The sequence below is a fragment of the Vulpes lagopus genome, chromosome 22 (genome assembly GCF_018345385.1).
Source record: "Vulpes lagopus strain Blue_001 chromosome 22, ASM1834538v1, whole genome shotgun sequence".
Lineage (NCBI taxonomy): Eukaryota > Metazoa > Chordata > Mammalia > Carnivora > Canidae > Vulpes > Vulpes lagopus.
The window spans coordinates 25,027,386-25,046,930 of record NC_054845.1 but is presented as its reverse complement, the minus strand read 5'-3'; the positions used below and the strand labels follow the sequence as shown (position 1 = coordinate 25,046,930).

The 19,545-nt window shown below is 43.3% G+C and overlaps 1 protein-coding gene across 1 annotated transcript in view; it reads right to left on the bottom strand.

Moving 5' to 3' along the window:
• Positions 1–995: 995 nt before the first annotated feature.
• The window catches only part of ARPC2 (actin related protein 2/3 complex subunit 2), a 29,755-nt gene continuing 11,205 nt past the window's right edge, over positions 996–19,545 (bottom strand). Inside the window, exons 5-11 of the mRNA XM_041737350.1 lie at positions 16,302–16,347; positions 13,028–13,214; positions 12,224–12,317; positions 6,395–6,521; positions 4,427–4,527; positions 3,865–3,965; positions 996–1,231 (exon numbers count right to left, since the gene is read on the bottom strand). Coding sequence (XP_041593284.1) covers positions 1,207–1,231; positions 3,865–3,965; positions 4,427–4,527; positions 6,395–6,521; positions 12,224–12,317; positions 13,028–13,214; positions 16,302–16,347 — 681 coding nt within the window. The 3' untranslated portion in view covers positions 996–1,206. The remainder of the gene's footprint in view (positions 1,232–3,864; positions 3,966–4,426; positions 4,528–6,394; positions 6,522–12,223; positions 12,318–13,027; positions 13,215–16,301; positions 16,348–19,545) is intronic.

Sequence of the window (19,545 nt, the reverse complement as noted above, 5' to 3'; positions counted from 1 at the left end):
GCCTCTCTCTTCACTCTCTCTGAATGAATGAATAAATAAATCTTAAAAAAAAAAAAAAAAAAAAGGAAATAAAAACGTCAGGACAAGTCATGAATGGATCTCAAACCAGCCTGAAACTCACTTCACTAGGTGGAGACAAGTTAAAAGGGAAAGCAAGAAGCTAGAAACCACTAGGATGGCCCTCAGACCATTTCAGCGGCTCCTAAAATTGCCCTGATAATTCTTTACCGAATTTTCTGAACGCTTTCATTTTTGGGATCAGTGTCCTGCTAGGGGACAGCATGCTTTGCTAGACCTGGTCATGTTAGGTGAGCATCTCCCCAAAGGTAATTCTGTGGAATGCCAGTCTTTGGGCTACTGCATGAGAAGAGAAAGGGCGGCCGCTCAGTCTGCATTACGTCCAGACATAATACCCATCAATGTCCTGCAGAACACAGGCCATGGAACACATGTTTTGGGAAATGCTGTGCGTTAATTAACGATAAAATAAGAAGCCAGAAAACAATATGACTGTCACGGTCCCAGAAACTACTTGGCCACAGCCAGACAGACTTTGTCACCAAGGTTTACAGGAAGCCTGTTCACATATACTCAGAACCATCGACCAGAGCCCACTAGCCAGCCATCCTTTCTCTCCTCCAAGTGGGAGGTTAGGGGACTCCTGAATCTAAGGTTTCCCAGATGGAGTCTGTAGGTTCAAGGGCAGCGTCATGTGTACTCTTCCTCCCTCCTCTCTCTTTTGGACTCAGTCTAGAGACCCAGCAAATTCTCATGTAAGATAGAAAGATTTTCTTTATTAATGACCCCAACTGTATTTCTTTAGATACAGGAGTTTTGAACTCAAACACTTAGGAGAAAACAAGTTAAGATTGCATTATCCTGCAACTCATTACCAGTAACATATTGCAAAGCGCAACAGCTTGGAAGAGGGGGAGGAAGGCAAGGGGAGTGAGGGAGGGAAAGTAAAGAAAAGGAATTAAGTTGATCAAGTGGAATTGTTTTCCTTTTTTTTAATTCTTGAGAACTATGAAGTCCTTGCAAGCACAGCTCGTTTCTGCAGATTATTTTCCAAACGTATACAAAATGGAACCCAAACGGAGAATCCCTTAAGAACCTGGAGAGGTGCAACATTAAAAGCTACGATTATCCAGTAGCAAGTGTTCCAGCCTTCAGCTGCCAGCCGCCGCCTCTTCCTGTTCCCCAGAGTTAGCGGGACGAAAACGTCTTCCCCCTTCAAGAACAGAGAGAAGTGTGAAGGCTGGTTTTGGGCTCACCTGTCCCGCCACCCCATGCTCCTGGACTAGGGATGGGACCCCAGAGACACTGAGACATGGGTGCCAAGGCTCCTCAGAGGATGTGGGAACTCTAGGCCCAGAGAGATTTCATCAGCTTTCTTCCTGTCGAATACTTTTGGGGAAAGAGGGAGCATCTAGGCCAAGCCCAAAAGGATGTTCAATAAATATCAAGTTAAGACAAGAGAGTCCCCTGCCCACAACTTCTGGATGGCCAAACCTACTCGAATTTCAGACTGGGCTCAACCTTCTTCCTGGTTGAGAGCTCCGGCTCCTCTTACACAGCTTGTACCTCTTCAGGCTTACAGATAACAGTTCCTTCATTTCCCACCATGGGAGGAGGATAGGATGCTCAAAACTTCCAAGTACAGGCCCTTCATGCTGCCATGTGGTGACCACACTCTGGGTTACAGAATGCTCACCTGACTTTAGGCTCCTGAGTCCTGGCCTTCCATCCCACCCAGTATTTCTCTGGGAGGGCCATTTTTGGGAACAGGCTGGTTCTCAAAGACAGGTAGTAATTCAGTCTAGGGCTGAGAACTATGGGAAATTGGGGCAAAGACATGGGAGCTAAATATTCCCGTCCTGAAGGTCTCACCTACCCTAAAATGAAATTGTGTTTCTTCACTTCCATTCCCACCTCACCACACAGAGATCATTGAGTGTTCGATTCTGGCAGAGGCACCAAGCCAGGCCTGCCACCCTATTCCATGCAGCATCCCTGTTTCTGCCGTCTGTGGGGGTCCTGGCCTCCCCTACTCATCCTTAGTAACATGACTTGGTTTTCAGCTCAGATGTGGTTGTCTGCCTCCCCCTTCTCCTTTCTGGGGCCCATCTCTGCTAAAGAAAGGTCACAGGGCAGAAAAAAGCAGAGCTACTTTCTCAGTCCCAGGAAGGAGGTTTATGGATGCCTGGTTGGCTTCAAGAATCTATCCTTCCTCAGCTCCCTGGCAGGGCAGGGGTTTCGTCCCTGTACCTCAGATGACTGTATTTGTGTTGCAGCACCCCAAGACCACTGATGGTGGGGTAACAGGGCAGGGGGGAAGCTCTCTGGGGAGACACTGGGCGGCATCTGCCGTGCTGGCCTCTTCTGAACAGACAAGTTACAGGGCTGAAGATGACGCAGGCAGCCCCATGACTGCTATTTACGAAGCCAGCCTTCCTATTTGGTGTAGGACGGGCTGGCCAGGTCAGGCTTCCTTCTGCTGTTCCCAGCTGCCCATTTACCTCCCAGCCAGTCTCTCCACTTGCCCTGAAAATGGCACAGCACTGGTTGCCCCACACTCAAGGTCACCAAAGTGGTGCCCCGTGAGAAGAGCAGTCCTGTGGCAAGAGGTGCAGGGGAACTTGTAAACTCCAAGAGGGAGGCAAGTTTCAGAAGGGGCAGAAAGAGCGTAAGTGTCCCAGGACATATGCCCTCCCTACGCTGTGTCAGTTTTGCCCATTTTAGGCCTTGCCACAAAGCTGCAGAGTAGAGGGCATGACGCTGCCATTGTGTCACCATGGCACCTGGGACACTCTCTGGAAGCAGAGATTCCAACTATAGGCTGAACACCACTTCCTGGCTCTGGACAGGAGGTATAGAGCTACTACCAAGAGAGGCCTTTGGTACCACTTTCATGAGATGGGTAGCCTCTACAGCCTTCACCTAAGGAAGTCAGGAGGGATAAACTGCTTTTACAACCATCTGATGTTTCTGAGATTGAAAACCCTCTGCTCAGGTATCAGGCGTCAGGCACTTCTCTCATCCTGTCATGCAGCAGCAAAAACTAGATTGGCAGGAGAGGCCTCACATGCCCAGGGAGGGAACTTGGAGCCTCGTGGACACCACACTTGCCAAAGGTCACCCCCAAGAGGAGTAGGTGTTGGCAAATACACTGGCTGTGAGGGGTGTGCAGCACTAAGTTCACCTTAAGACTCGAGTTCAGTGGGCACAAAGGCAGGCAGATAAGAACGTGTTGCCTTATCTTGAGAACAGGATCACCTAAACGTCACCAAAAGAGGAACCCAACACCTGACATTTTGTCCAAAGACCTACATGCCTACCTAGGCTCTAGACCACGCTGGCCTCTCCTTCACAGCCACACATGGGAGCGTGCTAGCCAACATGTCCATCTCTGAGAGAGACAACTTCATTTCCATACAAAATTCACTGAGAAGCAGACTGGGGGATAATAGCACTTAGGGGTGGGCTCTCGGCCTGTTCACTCAACTAAAATGGCCAGAAGCAAATCTCCCCCTTTCTGCAGGAAGACCTCGAGGGGGCTGACCTAACGTAGGCCCAGGGAGGACACAGTGTATCTCGGTAACAAGGTCCCTTTGTGTTCTCCCTAGCTGCCACCCCCCTCGCTCATGGAGATGTGCAACGAGGGAGTCCAGCCCAAACTACTCAGAAGTGAAAACCTGTCCATCCCGTCTTCAGTCGCTCACATGGCTACAGGCCCAGCCCTGCCTGCCTCACCTATAACTGCTGTCCAGATACCCTGAGGGCCAGGGGACCAGCACCCACTACTTTCCTCTTGGGGGAATCAGGAAAGGAAAGTGGTCCTGCTTGTGTGGCCGCCCCACTCACGTGATTGTTTTCATTTCTTTCTTCTCGGCATCTGGGCGTGCACGGTTCAGCACCTTGAGGAAGTCCGATGTTTTTGCCCGCATACGTGTGTGAATATAGGCCTGGGAGCAAACACAATGGGTACTGAAGCAATGAACACAATGTTCTAGAAAGACAACTTTGGTTTTAGTAAGAGTTACCAGGAAAGTTTGGGAACACATGCCCTGGGATTGACACAGGGCCATGCAGATAAGCAGGAGGGCAACCCTTTCTGAAGACAAATATTCATTTCTCTACTACAGGGAGGAGGTTAGAGGGAGAGATGGAAGGAAGGCCATGGGATCTTAAAGTCTCTAGAACCACCAGAATTCATAGCAACAGCCTGGACTAGAAGAAAGACTTTTGTTTTCCCCAAAAGTAAACTCTATCCCCAGTGTGGTGCTCAGACACACAACCTCAAGATCAAGAGCGATGTGCTCTACTGACTGAGGCAGCCCCCAACCCGAATGACGTTTTATGTCACTAACTGTGGTGGAGAGAATGACCTGGACCATAGGAGCCGAGTTGCTGTGGCCCTTCCCACCTTAGAGCATTTGATGTGGTAATGCAGGTAGTCCCGGAACGTGTGGATCAGGTTGATGGTGTTGTCTCGAGCGCTGGCATTGGTGTGCCGAGGGAACAGTACTGTGGGCAGGGCACAAAAAAGGTGTCACATGGAGGCTGAAAGGTGGGTAGGTAGAGTCTACGGTCAGCTCCGATCTCTCCCTGCCTGAGTACATCGCACCTGGTTCACCCCACCCAGGCTTTGTCAGGGTTTTCCCCCTCAGATGAGGAAGGGATAAACACTATAACCAGGACAGGTACCAGGGAGTGCAGATGGAGGCTATGTCAAGGAAAACGGAGATGATGGGAGAAAACCAGGGCTTCCCTGGGAAAGGGCTCAGTGCCGGGCATTACTCCAGGTCTGGGTTCCACCCTGTGGCTGTGCATTCTGAGATCTACCCCCTGCCTGCTGCACGCTGACTAGCTTCTGCCTCTGCAGCATGGAGGTCTCCTGAGACGGTGATACCACTGGCTACAGGAGTTGGGGGCCTTGGAGAAAACACTTCATCTTAGGTATCAGCATCAGGAAACAAAGCCTGCCTGTCCTCCATCCCTGGTGCTGCAGCTTTCAGAGGCACATGGTTCCAGAAGATTCTGTGGTCTTGTGGTGAAAACTAAACACTAAGCTCCAAGGACCTCAACTCTCCTGATGAGGACAGGCAGCAGGAGCTCCTCAGCTGGGGGATGAGAAAAGCCCCTCCCACGGTGCCATGTACCGAAGCCCCCTCTAGCCACTCTGCATTCGTTCCCCCTTCAGCTTTCTGGAATCCTCTCCATCTCCTGTATCTACTCTAGTCAGTGGTCTTGGCAACCATAAAATTCTCCAAGTAGGAGGTTTTCCTAACATGAAAAGGAATGCCTCAAAAGAAAGGGTGGGACCTGTGTGTCAATTCTGAGAAGAAATGAACAGCAGAACTGCCAACAACTAGAAGTTTACCATCAGTTTATGCACCATAAAGACAAAGGCTAATTAAACTGTGTGGCATGTGTCAGGCTACCTGCACGGAGCCTGCTTCTCCCTCTGTGTCTCTGTCTCTGTCTCTCTCTCATGAATAAATCTTAACAAAACAAAACAAAAAATCCACAAAAAGACCCAACCGTGTGGCATGAATTGTAAGCTGCATCCCAACATCAAAGACTGTCACATGAAAGAAAATGTGTAGTTTAGATTTAATGAAATATGGTAAATCGGTGGGCTCATCACCCATAAACGGGTACACCTTCAGTACTGAGATGATTTAAATTTCACAAAAAGCAATATTTTAATAGTGTTAAGTGCAGTGTGGGAATGAGCTGTTATTCCAAATTGTTAGCTACACTCATTAGAGATAGCTCACTGGTCTGGACCAACCATAAGAAGGGAAGACTTAGGGATCCCTGGGTGGCGCAGCGGTTTGGCGCCTGCCTTTGGCCCAGGGCGCGATCCTGGAGACCCGGGATCGAATCCCACATCAGGCTCCCGGTGCATGGAGCCTGCTTCTCCCTCTGCCTATGTCTCTGCGTCTCTCTCTCTCTCTCTCTCTGTGACTATCATAAATAAATAAAAATTAAAAAAATAAAAAAATAAAAAAAAAAGAAGGGAAGACTTAAATTTCTTCAGTGGAATAGGTGAATCATGGCAGGAGCTCTGGCTTAGTCAGCAAAAACCCAACAAATGCTAAATGACAGAAACTTCCTCCCACCCTACTACTTGGCAATGTTTACGTGGTCCCAACTCTTAACACTTGACATCAGGGACCACACTTTTTTCCCTCAGGATTTAAGAAAAACAGGAAAAAAAGAAAATGATTGTGGCACACCCTCCTACAGTCCTAGCATTTGTAATCAGAACGATCTGGTACACATGCCTTTGCCCCTTTTACATCTTAACAAAGGTCTGTCCTAGTTTACCCATCCTGCAGCAGGAAGGGATCAGAGGCCCCCGACTTGGCATTCCTGCCCCACTCACCGAAGGTAATGTAGCCAATGTTGTCGCCCACAGCAGCATCTGTGTCTTTCAGCTCCAGAGGAGGTTCCCTGTGGCTAAAGAGGACCTGTGGGGCTGTGTGGCTGGCTCTGCGGCCTTCTTTGAACTCCTGGCGGGAAGAAGCACAAAGTAACCAGAAGAAAATGTAATGTAAGATGAATGCCAACTTCCCACTACAAGGCTGGTCCGGTGTAGCGTGACCCCTGTACCACTCCGGACTGGCAGGTGAAGAAACACCTGACACCAAGAGTACAAGTGCTGGCTGCTATCAATGTGATCCAAACTCAAAAAGGAGGAGACCACAGAGTATGTAGCAAGGCTGATCTTTAGAATGTGAGGAGATCTTTTTTTTTTTAGATTTTATTTAGAGCAATAAAGAGAGCATGAGCATGAGTGCACTAGCCAGGAGGGGGGTATGCGGGGGGGCAGAGGGAGAGGGAAAAGCAAGCTCCTCACTGAGCAGGGAGCCTGATGTGGGTCAAATCCAGGACCCCAGGATAGTGAGTGATCTGAGCCGAAGGCAGATGCTTAACTGACTGAGCCACCCAGGCACCCTGATGAGAGCATTCTTAATCCCATTCCCTTTCTCTTGTTTTGGAACAATAGAAGCAGTAAAAGTTTGTCTGAGACTAAACAATGAATTTAGACATTTAGGATTAAGGACTACTGCTGATTAGTTTTTTTTTTTTTTTAAGATTTTATTTATTAATGAGGGGTTGGGGGGGGGGGCGCAGAGACACAAGCAGGTCCCATGCAGGGAGCCCGACGCGGGACCGATCCCAGTCTCCAGGATCAGGCCCTGGGCCAAAGGTGGCGCTAAACCACTAAGCCACTGGGGCTGCCCTGATTCGTTTTATTTCATGTGAAGAGGTTTTATTTTTTAGGAAATCTTGAAAATCTCAGGGTACATGGAACCCAGCCTCTAGCGTGGTTAAGACTCAAGATCAAATCTTAACTCCTTTCATCTTTGCCTGAAAGCCCCTTATGAGCTGGCACATTTCTCACCCCCCTGCACCTCCGTATCTACTTCTTCCCGTTTCATGAAAACCATGTTTTTTCAGGGCTCCGAACCTTTGCACAAGTCCTGTTTCATGGAGGTATCTTAAGACTGTTACTGTTTAGAATCCATCAATCAAAACTTTAAACTACATGTAAGCCCTTCTTGGGGACAGAAGACTACAGTTAAAGAAGCTGAGTTTTAGGGTTCGCTGAGAAGAAGGAGGCTGTGTAACAGGAGAACTGAAAGCCAGATTGTTAATTCTGACATTGAATGGCTAGAGACTCAATCACCACCACTCTGCGTAAGAGCTCATCATCCTTAACAAAATGTCCCCACCCTCATTGAACAACAAGAAAATGAGCATGTAAAAACCAGGCTGTTCCTATGTTTTAATCTTTAAATCTTGAGCTTTTCTAACACATACATTCCTGTGGACATACCAAAGTGATAACAAGGCATCCCTGTCTCAACCTAGATCTGCAAGAACAGAACTAGATTTTCCAGCAATACCAGTAAAACAGGGTGATCCAAATTCACTAAATGATAGCAGAAGGATGGAACCAAAGGTTGTGCAAAGCCCCGGAGAGTTTTAAGAGTACGGAAGGCATGCTAACACAGCTGTCTGGTCTGCAATGCTCTACTGCTGCTCAGATATGACCTTCTCTATCATGCCATCTCCAACAGACTCAGGCAGCTGGTTGCTCTATGGTGGGAAGTTCCCATGTCTTCTCTGTAAGCCTCTACCATGGCACTTTACCATTCACTAATACCTCTGGCTTCCCGACTAAGTTGTAAGCTCTGCAAGCCAAGGATCCTCCTTTATTACTCTGTATCTATTCCTCTTTCTTCAAAGAGACTGGCTAGCACATGGCTTGCTGAATGAAAGCAAACACTTCCTACCTTGGCGGACTTAGTGCCTCACACTGTATTGGAAGGGGCAGGGATTACATTTTCCATTTGTAGATAGGAAGAATGTGCATTGGGCAGCAAGCCCTAGCAAATTAGTGGCAAAAGGGGAGATAAAAAACATAGCTAGGTTAGGTTAGCTCTCTCTTAAATTTTGTTCCTCAAAGGAAAAATATTTGGAGAGGCAGGGAAGGAGTCAATATCATTCAAAATGGAAATTGCTAAAGCTAAGCTTCTGAGATTACCCTTCCCTAGAAAAATTACTTTTTACCTTGCAAAGAGGTTGGGAAGTTTTCTAACTTCTATTATTTTTATTCTTTACCCTCTGGGGATAAAATAGAACAGATAATAAATGCCAGCATTTTCTTGCATTTAGTAAGGCTCCAAATCCCTGGTACTTACTGGCATTCATACCCAGATGTGACAACTTATTACAGTGGATTCCATCAGTTCTGTGTACATTTGGTTTGCATTGGGCAGCAAGCCCTAGCAAATTAGTGGCAAAAGGAGGATAACATGTAAGATCTGGTTAACAATTATTTCTGATTTGGGTCTCCTTGGTGCTGTCTCCTAAATAATACTTATTAACAAACAATCAACCAACCCACCCAAACAGTTCTTTTTCATTAGGGTCTTTCTTTGTCCTGTGTCAGCAACGATGCCTCTTTTCTCTTCCTCCAACTAAGATGTCTTTTGAGTATCAGAATACCTTTCTCTCTTCCATCAAAGCATAATTTATGATAGCAAGTTCAGAATATGTATATACATATACACACACACATATACATATGCACACACACAGAAACTGATTATATGATAAAGATAGCATCTTAAATTGGTTGTATAAACATTGGCTTTGAAACAACAGCTACTGATACCAACAGGTAGCCATTTAGAAAAAAATGATGGCTCCATCTTTCATACTACATACCAGGAGAAAACTTTGAACAGGTAATCAAAAGATTGTGTAAAATATGAAACTGTAAAAATACTAGGATATAATACAGGCAAATTTCTTTATGGTCTTGGAGTAGGGAATTTCTAACTATGACTCGAAATCTAGAAGCTGTAGGAGGCACTGACTGACTTAACCATGTGAACATAAACTTCTGTATGAGGGGGAAAACCCCCCAAACTCTAAAAACAAATTGGAAAAAATATCTGCAACTCTTACCATAGATAAAAGGCTAATCTCTCTAGTATATAAAGAAATGGAGAAGATCAGTAACTGAACAGAAAAATGGATTAAGGGCATAGAGACATTTCACAGGAGAAGAAAAACAGCCTTCAACATAAGAGAAGATTTTGGACCTCTTTCACAAGAGAATGTAGATACCATTTTTAATCTATCAGATTGGCAGAGATCCGAACATCTGCCAACATACCCTGGGAAAACGAGCATTCTCATGCATCGTAGGGTGAGAGGCAAAAGGGTATAAACTCTGTAGAGGAGGATCTGGCAATATCTACCAAAATTACTGACTCTGACTCAGTGCTCTCACTTCAGGAAAACATCCTACAGCTACAACCACAGAGGCATCTAGGTAGACAGAGTCCTCAACATCCTGTCTTTGTGACTGCCTAAGAGGTAGACTGCTTGTGTCTTGTCCCTAAACATACAGAAACCAATAGTCTCTGTTTAACTTTTCTTGGTTACAGGGCTGACACTAAGATCTAAAAAATATGAAAAATACTCTAATCTCCAAAACTATTGTTCTAATGCTTTTCACAGACTAAGCAGTGAAATGCTCTCTATCAGACTTTCTCTAGTGCTCAGCTTGCATGCCGATAAAGATAACATTCCAAAGGCAAACACTAGAATATTCCTGTGAGTGGGGAATAGCAACTGTCTTTTTCCTAAAGGCAGGAAGTAGGACAGCCCTGGTGGCTCAGCGGTTTAGCGCCGCCTTTAGCCCAGGGTGTGATCCTGGAGACCCGGATGGAGTCCCACGTCGGGCTCCCTGCATGGGGCCTGCTTCTCCCTCTGCCTGTATCTCTGCCTTTCTCTCTGCCTCTCATGAATAAATAAAATCTTAAAAAAAAAAATAATAATAATAAAGGCAGGAAGTATCCCTCAGAGTCTGCCTGCTGAATGACAAAAGTGTTCTGAGCAGACTGGAGGTCCACACCGGGAGGGGGAAACCCACAAAGGCCCACAGCAAACAGGTAAGTGACCAGGAGGGACTTCAAACAGCGTCCCTGGGTCGCAGCATTCTGTGCTAGGCATCACTGTTCTCCTAGGATTTTATAATAACGAGGCCCAGGAAAATTCTCAGATGATTTATTCTGGGGTAAAAGCCAGCAAAATAAACCCAGGTTTCTAAGGTAATTTCAAATAAATTGCCCCAGCCTTGGACTTTGGTGAGGAAGGCAAGGCAGATGGCTTCCCCAGCACAGCCTTTCCATATTCCTGGATGCCAGATGGGGCTGCATGGTGCCCATCCAGTCACTAGCTAGAGTTATGGTCAGTGCAAAAACGCTGAGATTTTCTTTTAAGACCAGTGCCCTACCACATGTACTTTGAGGGAGGAGTTTAAATTCATATGCAAAAAATACACTAAGTTCTCCTAAGGAACAAATCTCCTGGAAGCTCTCCAAGATAAGGTCTGTTTAAAGCATAAAAATAAGTTAAGATGTCGCCTGGAATAAAATGGAACAAGACTGGTAAAAAACCAGCCAAATCTAAATATGTACTTCATAGCTTTTAAAATTAGTTTCTCAGTCTGGATTCAGGCCAATTTCTAAGCTACTGCATTTAATTCCCCTGTCAATTCGCATAAAAACAGATGAAATGCCTTTCTGGAAGCTTACATTTAGGACCCAAGATATAGGTCTGTACACACACACACACACACACACACACACTCTCTCTCTCTCTCTCTCTCTCTCTCTCACACACAAAGTTTAGTACTCCCAGATGCTGTATCAATATTCCTATTTTTCTGTGTAGTGGCTCCAAAATTAGAATTTCTGATCGATTAGACTAAACACAAAAAGCCCCCAGAGATAGATCAAATTGAGGCTATCACTTTTGAGTATTTTCCTTGCCGCTTAGAGAGGACACCCATAAAATATCCTCACTACATTAAGCACAACCATCTTTCAACTCTATGCAATAAAAAAGATTCTGTCCCAGAATTCTTAAATCTCCTTACCCTGCCAAGGAACAGCATGAATGTGCAAAAGGTGTTTAAAAATTTAACCACTGTACTAGATTTTGAATGCTGAGCCATCTCAGAAGAAATCAGCCTGTTTTATTACTTCAATGATGAGCTCTACATGTCTTAGAGCCAGCCACTGGTTAGCAGACAGCACGACAAAGCCACAATGAGGTATCGTATCAGACTGGAGTCCAGATGTACCAGAAATTCATTTACAAAATGTCCCACTAAAGCCCCATTCCTCTTCTTGGTACGTGAGCTGCTTTTGACGGACGTGCTCTACAGTGACCTCAAGCAAACTACGGCTAATTTGCCTCACTGACCACTCAACGACTCTGGCCTATTGATGCAATACTTACTACTAAGAATTTTTAGAGATTCTGTTCTGAGAAGACTTTAGGACTAAACCAAGCCAAGAATGGATCTTGCCAAGAAATCACAGGAAACGCAAGGCAGGAAATGTGACTAAGCTTTAAATCAAAGACCCTATGGCAGCAAGGATGCTTAAAACTCAGTCACACCATTAATATGTTTAATCCTTAATGCACTCTCCAATTCAGTCCTGCAAAAGGTTAAAGCCACTAAGGAAAAACTATCCACAGTGAGTTTGGTAGGAGCTGTTTAATTGAATCTTCAAGCTCTGGCATCCAAAGAGCTGCCCGTTTTCTATATTTATGGTGTGCTACGGTACCCAGGTATAAACCACCACACCATGGTGTTCCCCCCAAGATGTCCACTCCATACCTGCATGAACACTTTTCCAATGACCACATCGTCGTCATCTTTAAACACTGTGCTGAAGACTACTGTGACTCTGTCCTTTTTAGATTCAACATACCTGAGGATAACAAAACCCACGAGGTAAGAAGTACAGAATGAGCATGAGGTTTTGTCAAGAACTTGATCTCCAAGTGAAGTAGATGGGTAAAGCCAAATAAATCTTAGTTCATAAAATCAGGCATGCCAAGGGAGACTCAGTATGTATGACCAACAAAGTCAGTATAATACATGCATGCCCTGAGAGGGGCAGGAGAGGAAAATCACCCTCAGTGGCTAGTACTGACTTGTCTGTGTGGTAGGACATGGAATCTAGGGTTTGTGACTCTCAGAACCTCACTTCTAAAAATTTCTTTATATACTAGGAGATTCCTACTATGTAGATGATCCAAGAGTTGCAAACATACAGAATGCACAGTCCTTTCTACCTCCCTATTGCTCAGGCTATATGACTGAAGAATAATGGTGCTTTAAAGAAAAGCACTGGATTTGCCTTTCAACTTTTGCCAACTTTTGATATAGAGACGAGCAAAAGTGGCCTCCTTTTCTCCCCGTCATCTATCTCCTGGCTTAAGGAATTTTATGAGAAAGACATGGTAGGGGGGATTCATACAACAGAGTTTAAGGGTCTGACCTAACCATGTGTCTTTCAGAAAGGGCATGTAACAGCCACACCAAGGCTTTGGGACCAAGTTCTTCCTTCCTTCCTTTCTTTATTTTTATTTTATTTTATTTATTTATTTTTTTGGGGGGGGCAAGTTCTATACTCACATGGTTTCATCGTCCCTATAATGGATAACTGCTCTGTTCTCTCCTTCCTTGCCCTCTTCTTGGAATTGGAAATATTTCTCAAAGACAGAGGCGAAACAATTTCGTTTCAACATGCCAGCCTGATGCACAATGGAATCCTTGGATGCCGGCAGATTTTCAAGGTCATATAGCAAAGAGACATTGTATCCTGGAGGGGGGAAAAACCCAGCGGTTATATTAAATACAGAACAAACAACTTTGCAGGTTCTAAGGACATTCTATTTTGTTTCAGTGTCCATTCTTTTAACCCAGGTAGATTGCTGTCTATTCTCATCTGTCTCATATGGCAAATTAAGTAAAATAAAACCTTAATTCTTGTAAAACCACTGTGAATATATACAGCTAACTAATAGATGCTATGCCAAAATTGGAATCAGTATCAAAGATGACTGATAACAAGTAGAAGCCATAATGCAGGAACTCCCATTAGAAATCTAGTATTCCAGATACCGTAGTCAACAGGGGACTTGTGTATGCTATCAAGCTATAATAACATGAGTTACACATTTTTTTCTGATGGTTTAACCTGCCAAGTGCTAACACAACCAGTAGCTGGGTAGCATTTTGATTAAAACAACAACAACAAAACCCCATCACATACCATTACAAATCCTTTGTGGAAGGAGGCTAAGTATGGAAAAATCTAAAAAGTGTGTGTGTGTATATGTATATACTTCCCCAATAGCTTTTACTTGCATACTCTATAAACATTTCAAAGTGTTTAATTTTATTTAATTTGGTCTCTATAACAATTTTTTAAGTTGGCAGGCAGATATGGTTATTCTCATTTTACAGGGAAAAGAAGTTCAAAGGAGCAGAGTGCTATGCTACACGCAGCATGATACAGAGGTGTAGGTTTTCTATTTTGAGTTGAACAGAATTGGGTCCAAATCCTGGCCCTGCCACTTTGTGACCTTGGACAAACTACCTAACCTCCAAAATTCCTGCGTCTATTTAAAAAGGATAGTGAGAGGGGGAGGCCCTTGGGAAAATTTAGAGTGTACAGTATTTTAAAGTGCCCAGAACACAGTAGGTCATTAACAAATGGGACCTGAAGCCAAGTCTGCTGACCACTACACCCTATTCTGCCTCTTTACAGCATGTTGAGTAGGAGTTCCACCAAACAAGGCTGGGACAACTGATTATCTAATCAAATGATTAATACATGCCAAAAGGCCTATAGGTGGTTTTGTAAGAGTATCTGTACACCACTGTGGATCTTTTTATATAGATAACTGCTGGGAATAATTTTATCAGAACTGTATGGAATGTCTTAGACATTTATACTTTGCCACTATTTAATTTTTTTCTAAGAACATTCCTGAGATCTGTTTTTTGTTGTATCTATCCTCACTGAGAACACGGACTATCCAAATCTCTGTTCTAGGTTGTGCTTTTGGCATATTTTTGGCACTCCAATATTAAATAATATCAATCATCATTCCATTTTGGGCACCTGAAAACTGATAAGCAGACTACAAGATGAGATAGAAAAAGAAAATATTTAGAGTTCAGGTTTGTTAGTTTTAAGAAGCCAAATAAAACAAGCTAAGTAAAACTACAGCTAAAGTCAGACTCTTAAGTAAGGCTTTGATATGATGAAGAAAAACATACTGAGGATAGATTAAAAGTAAAAATCTAGTATGGCTTGGTGAGACCCCCCAAGCTTGCTTAGATAAACCCATAGAAAGACAGGAGGTGACACACTACTTTCACTCGTTTTTATATTTTCCACTGGTATGAACACAAGGTCTGCAATCCAGCAATGCCTGTGCTTTAGCAGAAGTGGAAGAAAAGGTCCAGGGACAGAAACATAAGCTCTCTGTGTTACACTCCAGGGGTTCTGATGGATTGTGAGATCTGAGCTGTGTCAAGCACACCCAAGAGTTCCTACACAATTTTTTTCTATTCTAGTTCTGCTCCTTCCTCTCCCCCTCTCTCTGAAATTCCTTGATTCCTTTTTTTTTTTTTTTAAAGGATTCTTTTTTTTTTTAATTTTTCTTTATTTATGATAGTCACACAGAGAGAGAGGGAGAGAGGCAGAGACACAGGCAGAGGGAGAAGCAGGCTCCATGTACCCCGGGAGCCTGATGTGGGACTCGATCCCGGGTCTCCAGGATCGCGCCCTGGGCCAAAGGCAGGCGCCAAACCGCTGCGCCACCCAGGGATCCCCCTTGATTCCTTTTAAAGCCTACAGTGTTATTTATTTTTTGGTTTTTATTTCTCCATATATTTTTACCATCAATTTGGGGATGAACATATTCCAATATTCTTCATGGACTGCAGTTAATGCTTCTGCCCACAGTACTCCTAATAACAAGTTTCATCCCAAAGACATCTCTCTGTATTTGATATTTTGTTTCCAGACCATACAGAAGACAGGGAAAGGTCTTCCACTAGGATTGGTGAGGCATGTCATATTATAAGAAAACAAACAAGCAAACAAAACCCCCACAAAGGCTGAGGGAGGAAATAACCCTAGCAGAAGTAATCACTGTGGAAAGACAGACATGCCTACCTTCTTAGAATAATCTACAGAGACACCACAGGAATAAAATTCAAGTAGTATTATGTTTAAAGGAACTTAACTACTTGGTCCTCATCAGGGGGGCAAGCTAAATGCCTCAGAATTTGAGACTCCACTTATTCACAAGGATGAAAATACTGTTTGGTTTTTTGCTTTAAATTTTCTATAAAGCAATAGAACATAGCTGTTGTAATCAAGGAAGGCCATGGTGCTTTTCAATTCCTCTGGCTGCAAAGAGGCTATTATTCTTCATTAGAAGAACGGATTAAAAGGAGGGGCTGAAATTTCTGTTCTTTGAATATGTGAGAATAGCTGTGTTTCCTTCTCCAAATGTGCAGAGTACAGAAAATGGTGTTACTAGGGGCTGGGGTGAAAATCAATGCTTGCTTAGTCTCAAAAGGCTAAGAGAAAATCACCATGAGAAAACAAGTGGCCCACTGAGCGCAAGTCCCTTGGCTCCACGACATAAATGTTAAAAATGACATACATCAATTCTGCACACCACACTGTGTACCATTACTGGATAAAGCAAAGCCCCTTATAAACTAGTTTCAAGGAGAGGGTTGAAGTGGGAACTGGGCTCAGGCAAAAATATTTGTAAAAGGAACAATATTTAAATGAAATGCTTTAGTTAAAAAAAAAAACACAGTACAAAACAGGACAGGTATCTTCCCATGTCACTCCACAGTTGCTCACATGGCTACATACCTGATTCGGGATTTACCAAGAAACTCCCGTACACCCTCTTTAATAACTAGAAAATACAAAAACAAATGTTAATCCAAAGAGCATGATAATGCCATTTTTAAAGCACTGTATTTGCCAAGCTTCTTCTAAGCCAGAATTTTTCATCTGGTGGATGGGACACTGGACACATAAAGGGAAGCAGATTTAACTGAGTTACCAAGCAAGTCACTCATTGAACTGAGATTAAATCCAAAAGGTTAATCTAGGATCTGTTTTTAAATCAAGGCTCATCTTTTACTCTTTTAGGAATTGGTCACGCCCTATATATGTTCTGTTCTCCCACAGACCATGTATTGCACACAATCACTTTTATTTTCAAGAGTGCTGAAGGGTGCCAAACCCAAGTGAAAGAAGATTATGTCAGTTATCAACTAAGTACAGGCCAAACCAGTAACCCAGGTAAGTGAAGAGATAAAACCAGAATTACTGGGAACAGATTCCAGTTAGCCTGCTTATCTTGTAAGCTTTAAAATTATTTAGCTCACCAACAGTTTTATGACAAAAGACAACAGATCACTGAAGCATAGCCATTTATTTACACTGGTGGGTCCACAGAAGGTTGTACTTTCTACATGTTTTGTTTGTTTGTTTGTTTGTTTCCCCAAAACTAATACTTACTGCTTGGCTACTCTCCAGCTTTGAGGAGTAAATGATAAAACAAGAACCTTTTTTATACCTTCCTATTTCTCTGTCAGTATAACTGGTTCATCTGGTGGAAACTGCTCCTAGGCTGACAGTTCAAGAAACAAACATTTTAGAAGGACTAGTTCAGATTTAAATGTTACATAGGCTATGGTAAGCAGAAGGCAGCTATCTGAAGACAAAAAAAAGTAAACATCAGAGCAATCAGAACTATTTAATCAGTCTTTATATGTTTAAGAGCAAAACAGACATGGCTGATTCTTAGCCCTCATTAAAAACATACTTAGGAGGGAGGGGGGTCGTCATTATTCTGCAAGAAGGGAAAAACTGAGGCCAGTATCTTAACAGTATATGTAAGAGCAGTACAATGGGCTGCAGGATTTTGTATCTAGATGTTTTAGTCAATTTCTCAACACTATCTCACCACAAACACATTCATGATCCTCTGGAATTTTCTGGGATATCAAAGAAAATTAAAAAAGGATACTTAATACAGAACAATCTACCAAGTTAAAAGTAAACAAAAGCATTAACTTTTGTTTTAGTTTTAAGAGTTATAAATGCATGTTTTAAAGAATTCTATCAGCCAGAGAAAGCACTGCAAACATAGGCAGACTAGAGGGTAGCTCCATGTGAGCAGGAGCTCAGCCCTGCTCACTGTTGTGGTCTCTGCACCCACACATGCCTGTGTATGGGGATTTGCAGTAAACAGAGCTTAGTCAATATTGATGTTTTCTTCTTTTTTTAAAAATTGTTTTATTTATTTATGATAGTCACAGAGAGAGAGAGAGAGAGAGAGAGAGGCAGAGACACAGGCAGAGGGGGAAGCAGGCTCCATGCACCGGGAGCCCGATGTGGGATACGATCCCGGGTCTCCAGGATCGCGCCCTGGGCCGAAGGCAGGCGCCAAACCGCTGCACCACCCAGCGATCCCTGATGTTTTCTTCTAATCTTACTTTCAACATACCCTCTGTAATGATAATTTAAAAAAAGCAACAGCAAACCATGTATTTTTTTGTCCTATTTGAAAAAATTATCACAAGGTGAGGTTCCTTCCTTCCTGCTCTTAAATACTCTTTAATATTCCACGTACTTATTTCACCACTTTCTTATAGCTGGAAGAAATTCTCTATCTGCAAACTATAGATAACAGAATAGATCTCAATGCATGACTTTGTGATCACACTTATTTGTATCCAGGCAAAAGATAAGTAATACCACATGCAGTTCCGATCTAGTGACCATGTAGCCACTGTGAGGTTCTCTTTTACAGAAGAGGAACTCAAAGGAGATGTTAAGGTCACAGAGTTTTGGTGGCACAGAGAGATCTGACCTTCAGGTGTCTTATATACACCACTTCTCCTAAAGGAGTCTGAGGGATGGGGTGGTGTATAACCAGGCGTATCTCATAAGAATTTTAACTAGCATGCTATCTCTGAGTCATAATACTGTACATATTACATAATACTGTACATATACATAATACTGTACTGTGTGCAATATGGGTGCTTGGAAGAAGGGGAAATTAGATGTGGAAGAAAAAACCATAACTCCTAAGATTTAGTTTAATTCCAAGCTTAATACTCTGAGATCTAAAAGGTTCTTAGAGCCAAATTTATACCCTGTTCAGCTCCTTCCACTTGGCAAAACCAGCCAACGCTTCCGTGTTGATTCCACTTGTACTTTAAACCACAATTCACTTTTTCAATGAACGCCTCCCTCTTCCAACCTGACACCAGAAGATGCGCGGAGGCAACAACCCATCAGTCCTCACCATCAGATCTACCTGCCCTAGCAACAGAGGTTTTCTGCCTTGAAAAAGGGCCTGGGCAAAGAAACAAGCTTCCTCTGGTTATCACAGACTAGTCACTGTTTAACCAAACCCAAGAGCCATTTACTGTGCACTCTGCTCCAAAACTCCGAATGTTACTTGCTCCACCCACTTGGGCGGGTGGGGTCGGTTCTTTGACCCTGCGGGAGCTACAAGAATAACACTGTGTTTGGAGTTCTAGGGTATGGAAGGCACAGACTGGAAAGGAGGCTTAAGAAATCCAGCTTTAATGCTTTTTTTCCCTTCCAAAGATTATTATTATCACTGCACCTGCATCTTTAAAGAAAGAAAACTGTCTAGGGAGAATTTTGAGTTGTCTGTTCGAAGGTTTAACAATTCTTTTCAGGTAGTTATTTTATGGTTAATCAAAAGCAGGGCCACTTAATAGCCGCTTGTTTCCTTTTGTTCTTAATCTGGTAAAGAGAAGAGGTGGCCACTAACTTTTATAGAATAATCTTTCATATGTTTTTATGAGACTAGGTTTTCCTCCTTAAGCTTTTCTTTCAGGTAAAATCACCCTGAATACAAATTCTCTAGACATTTCTTCTTCCCTTGAACTTATGAGGCAAATCGGAAAAGGTTTTGGCTCTTCCCTTGAATTGCTGGGACAGATCAACTGCATATGAATAATTAAGAGAAATAATGGTCTATGATTTCTAGGATTGCATTTACTTAACATCAACTTTAATTTTTATACCAAAATATTACTGAGATAGAGATTTTTTTTTTATA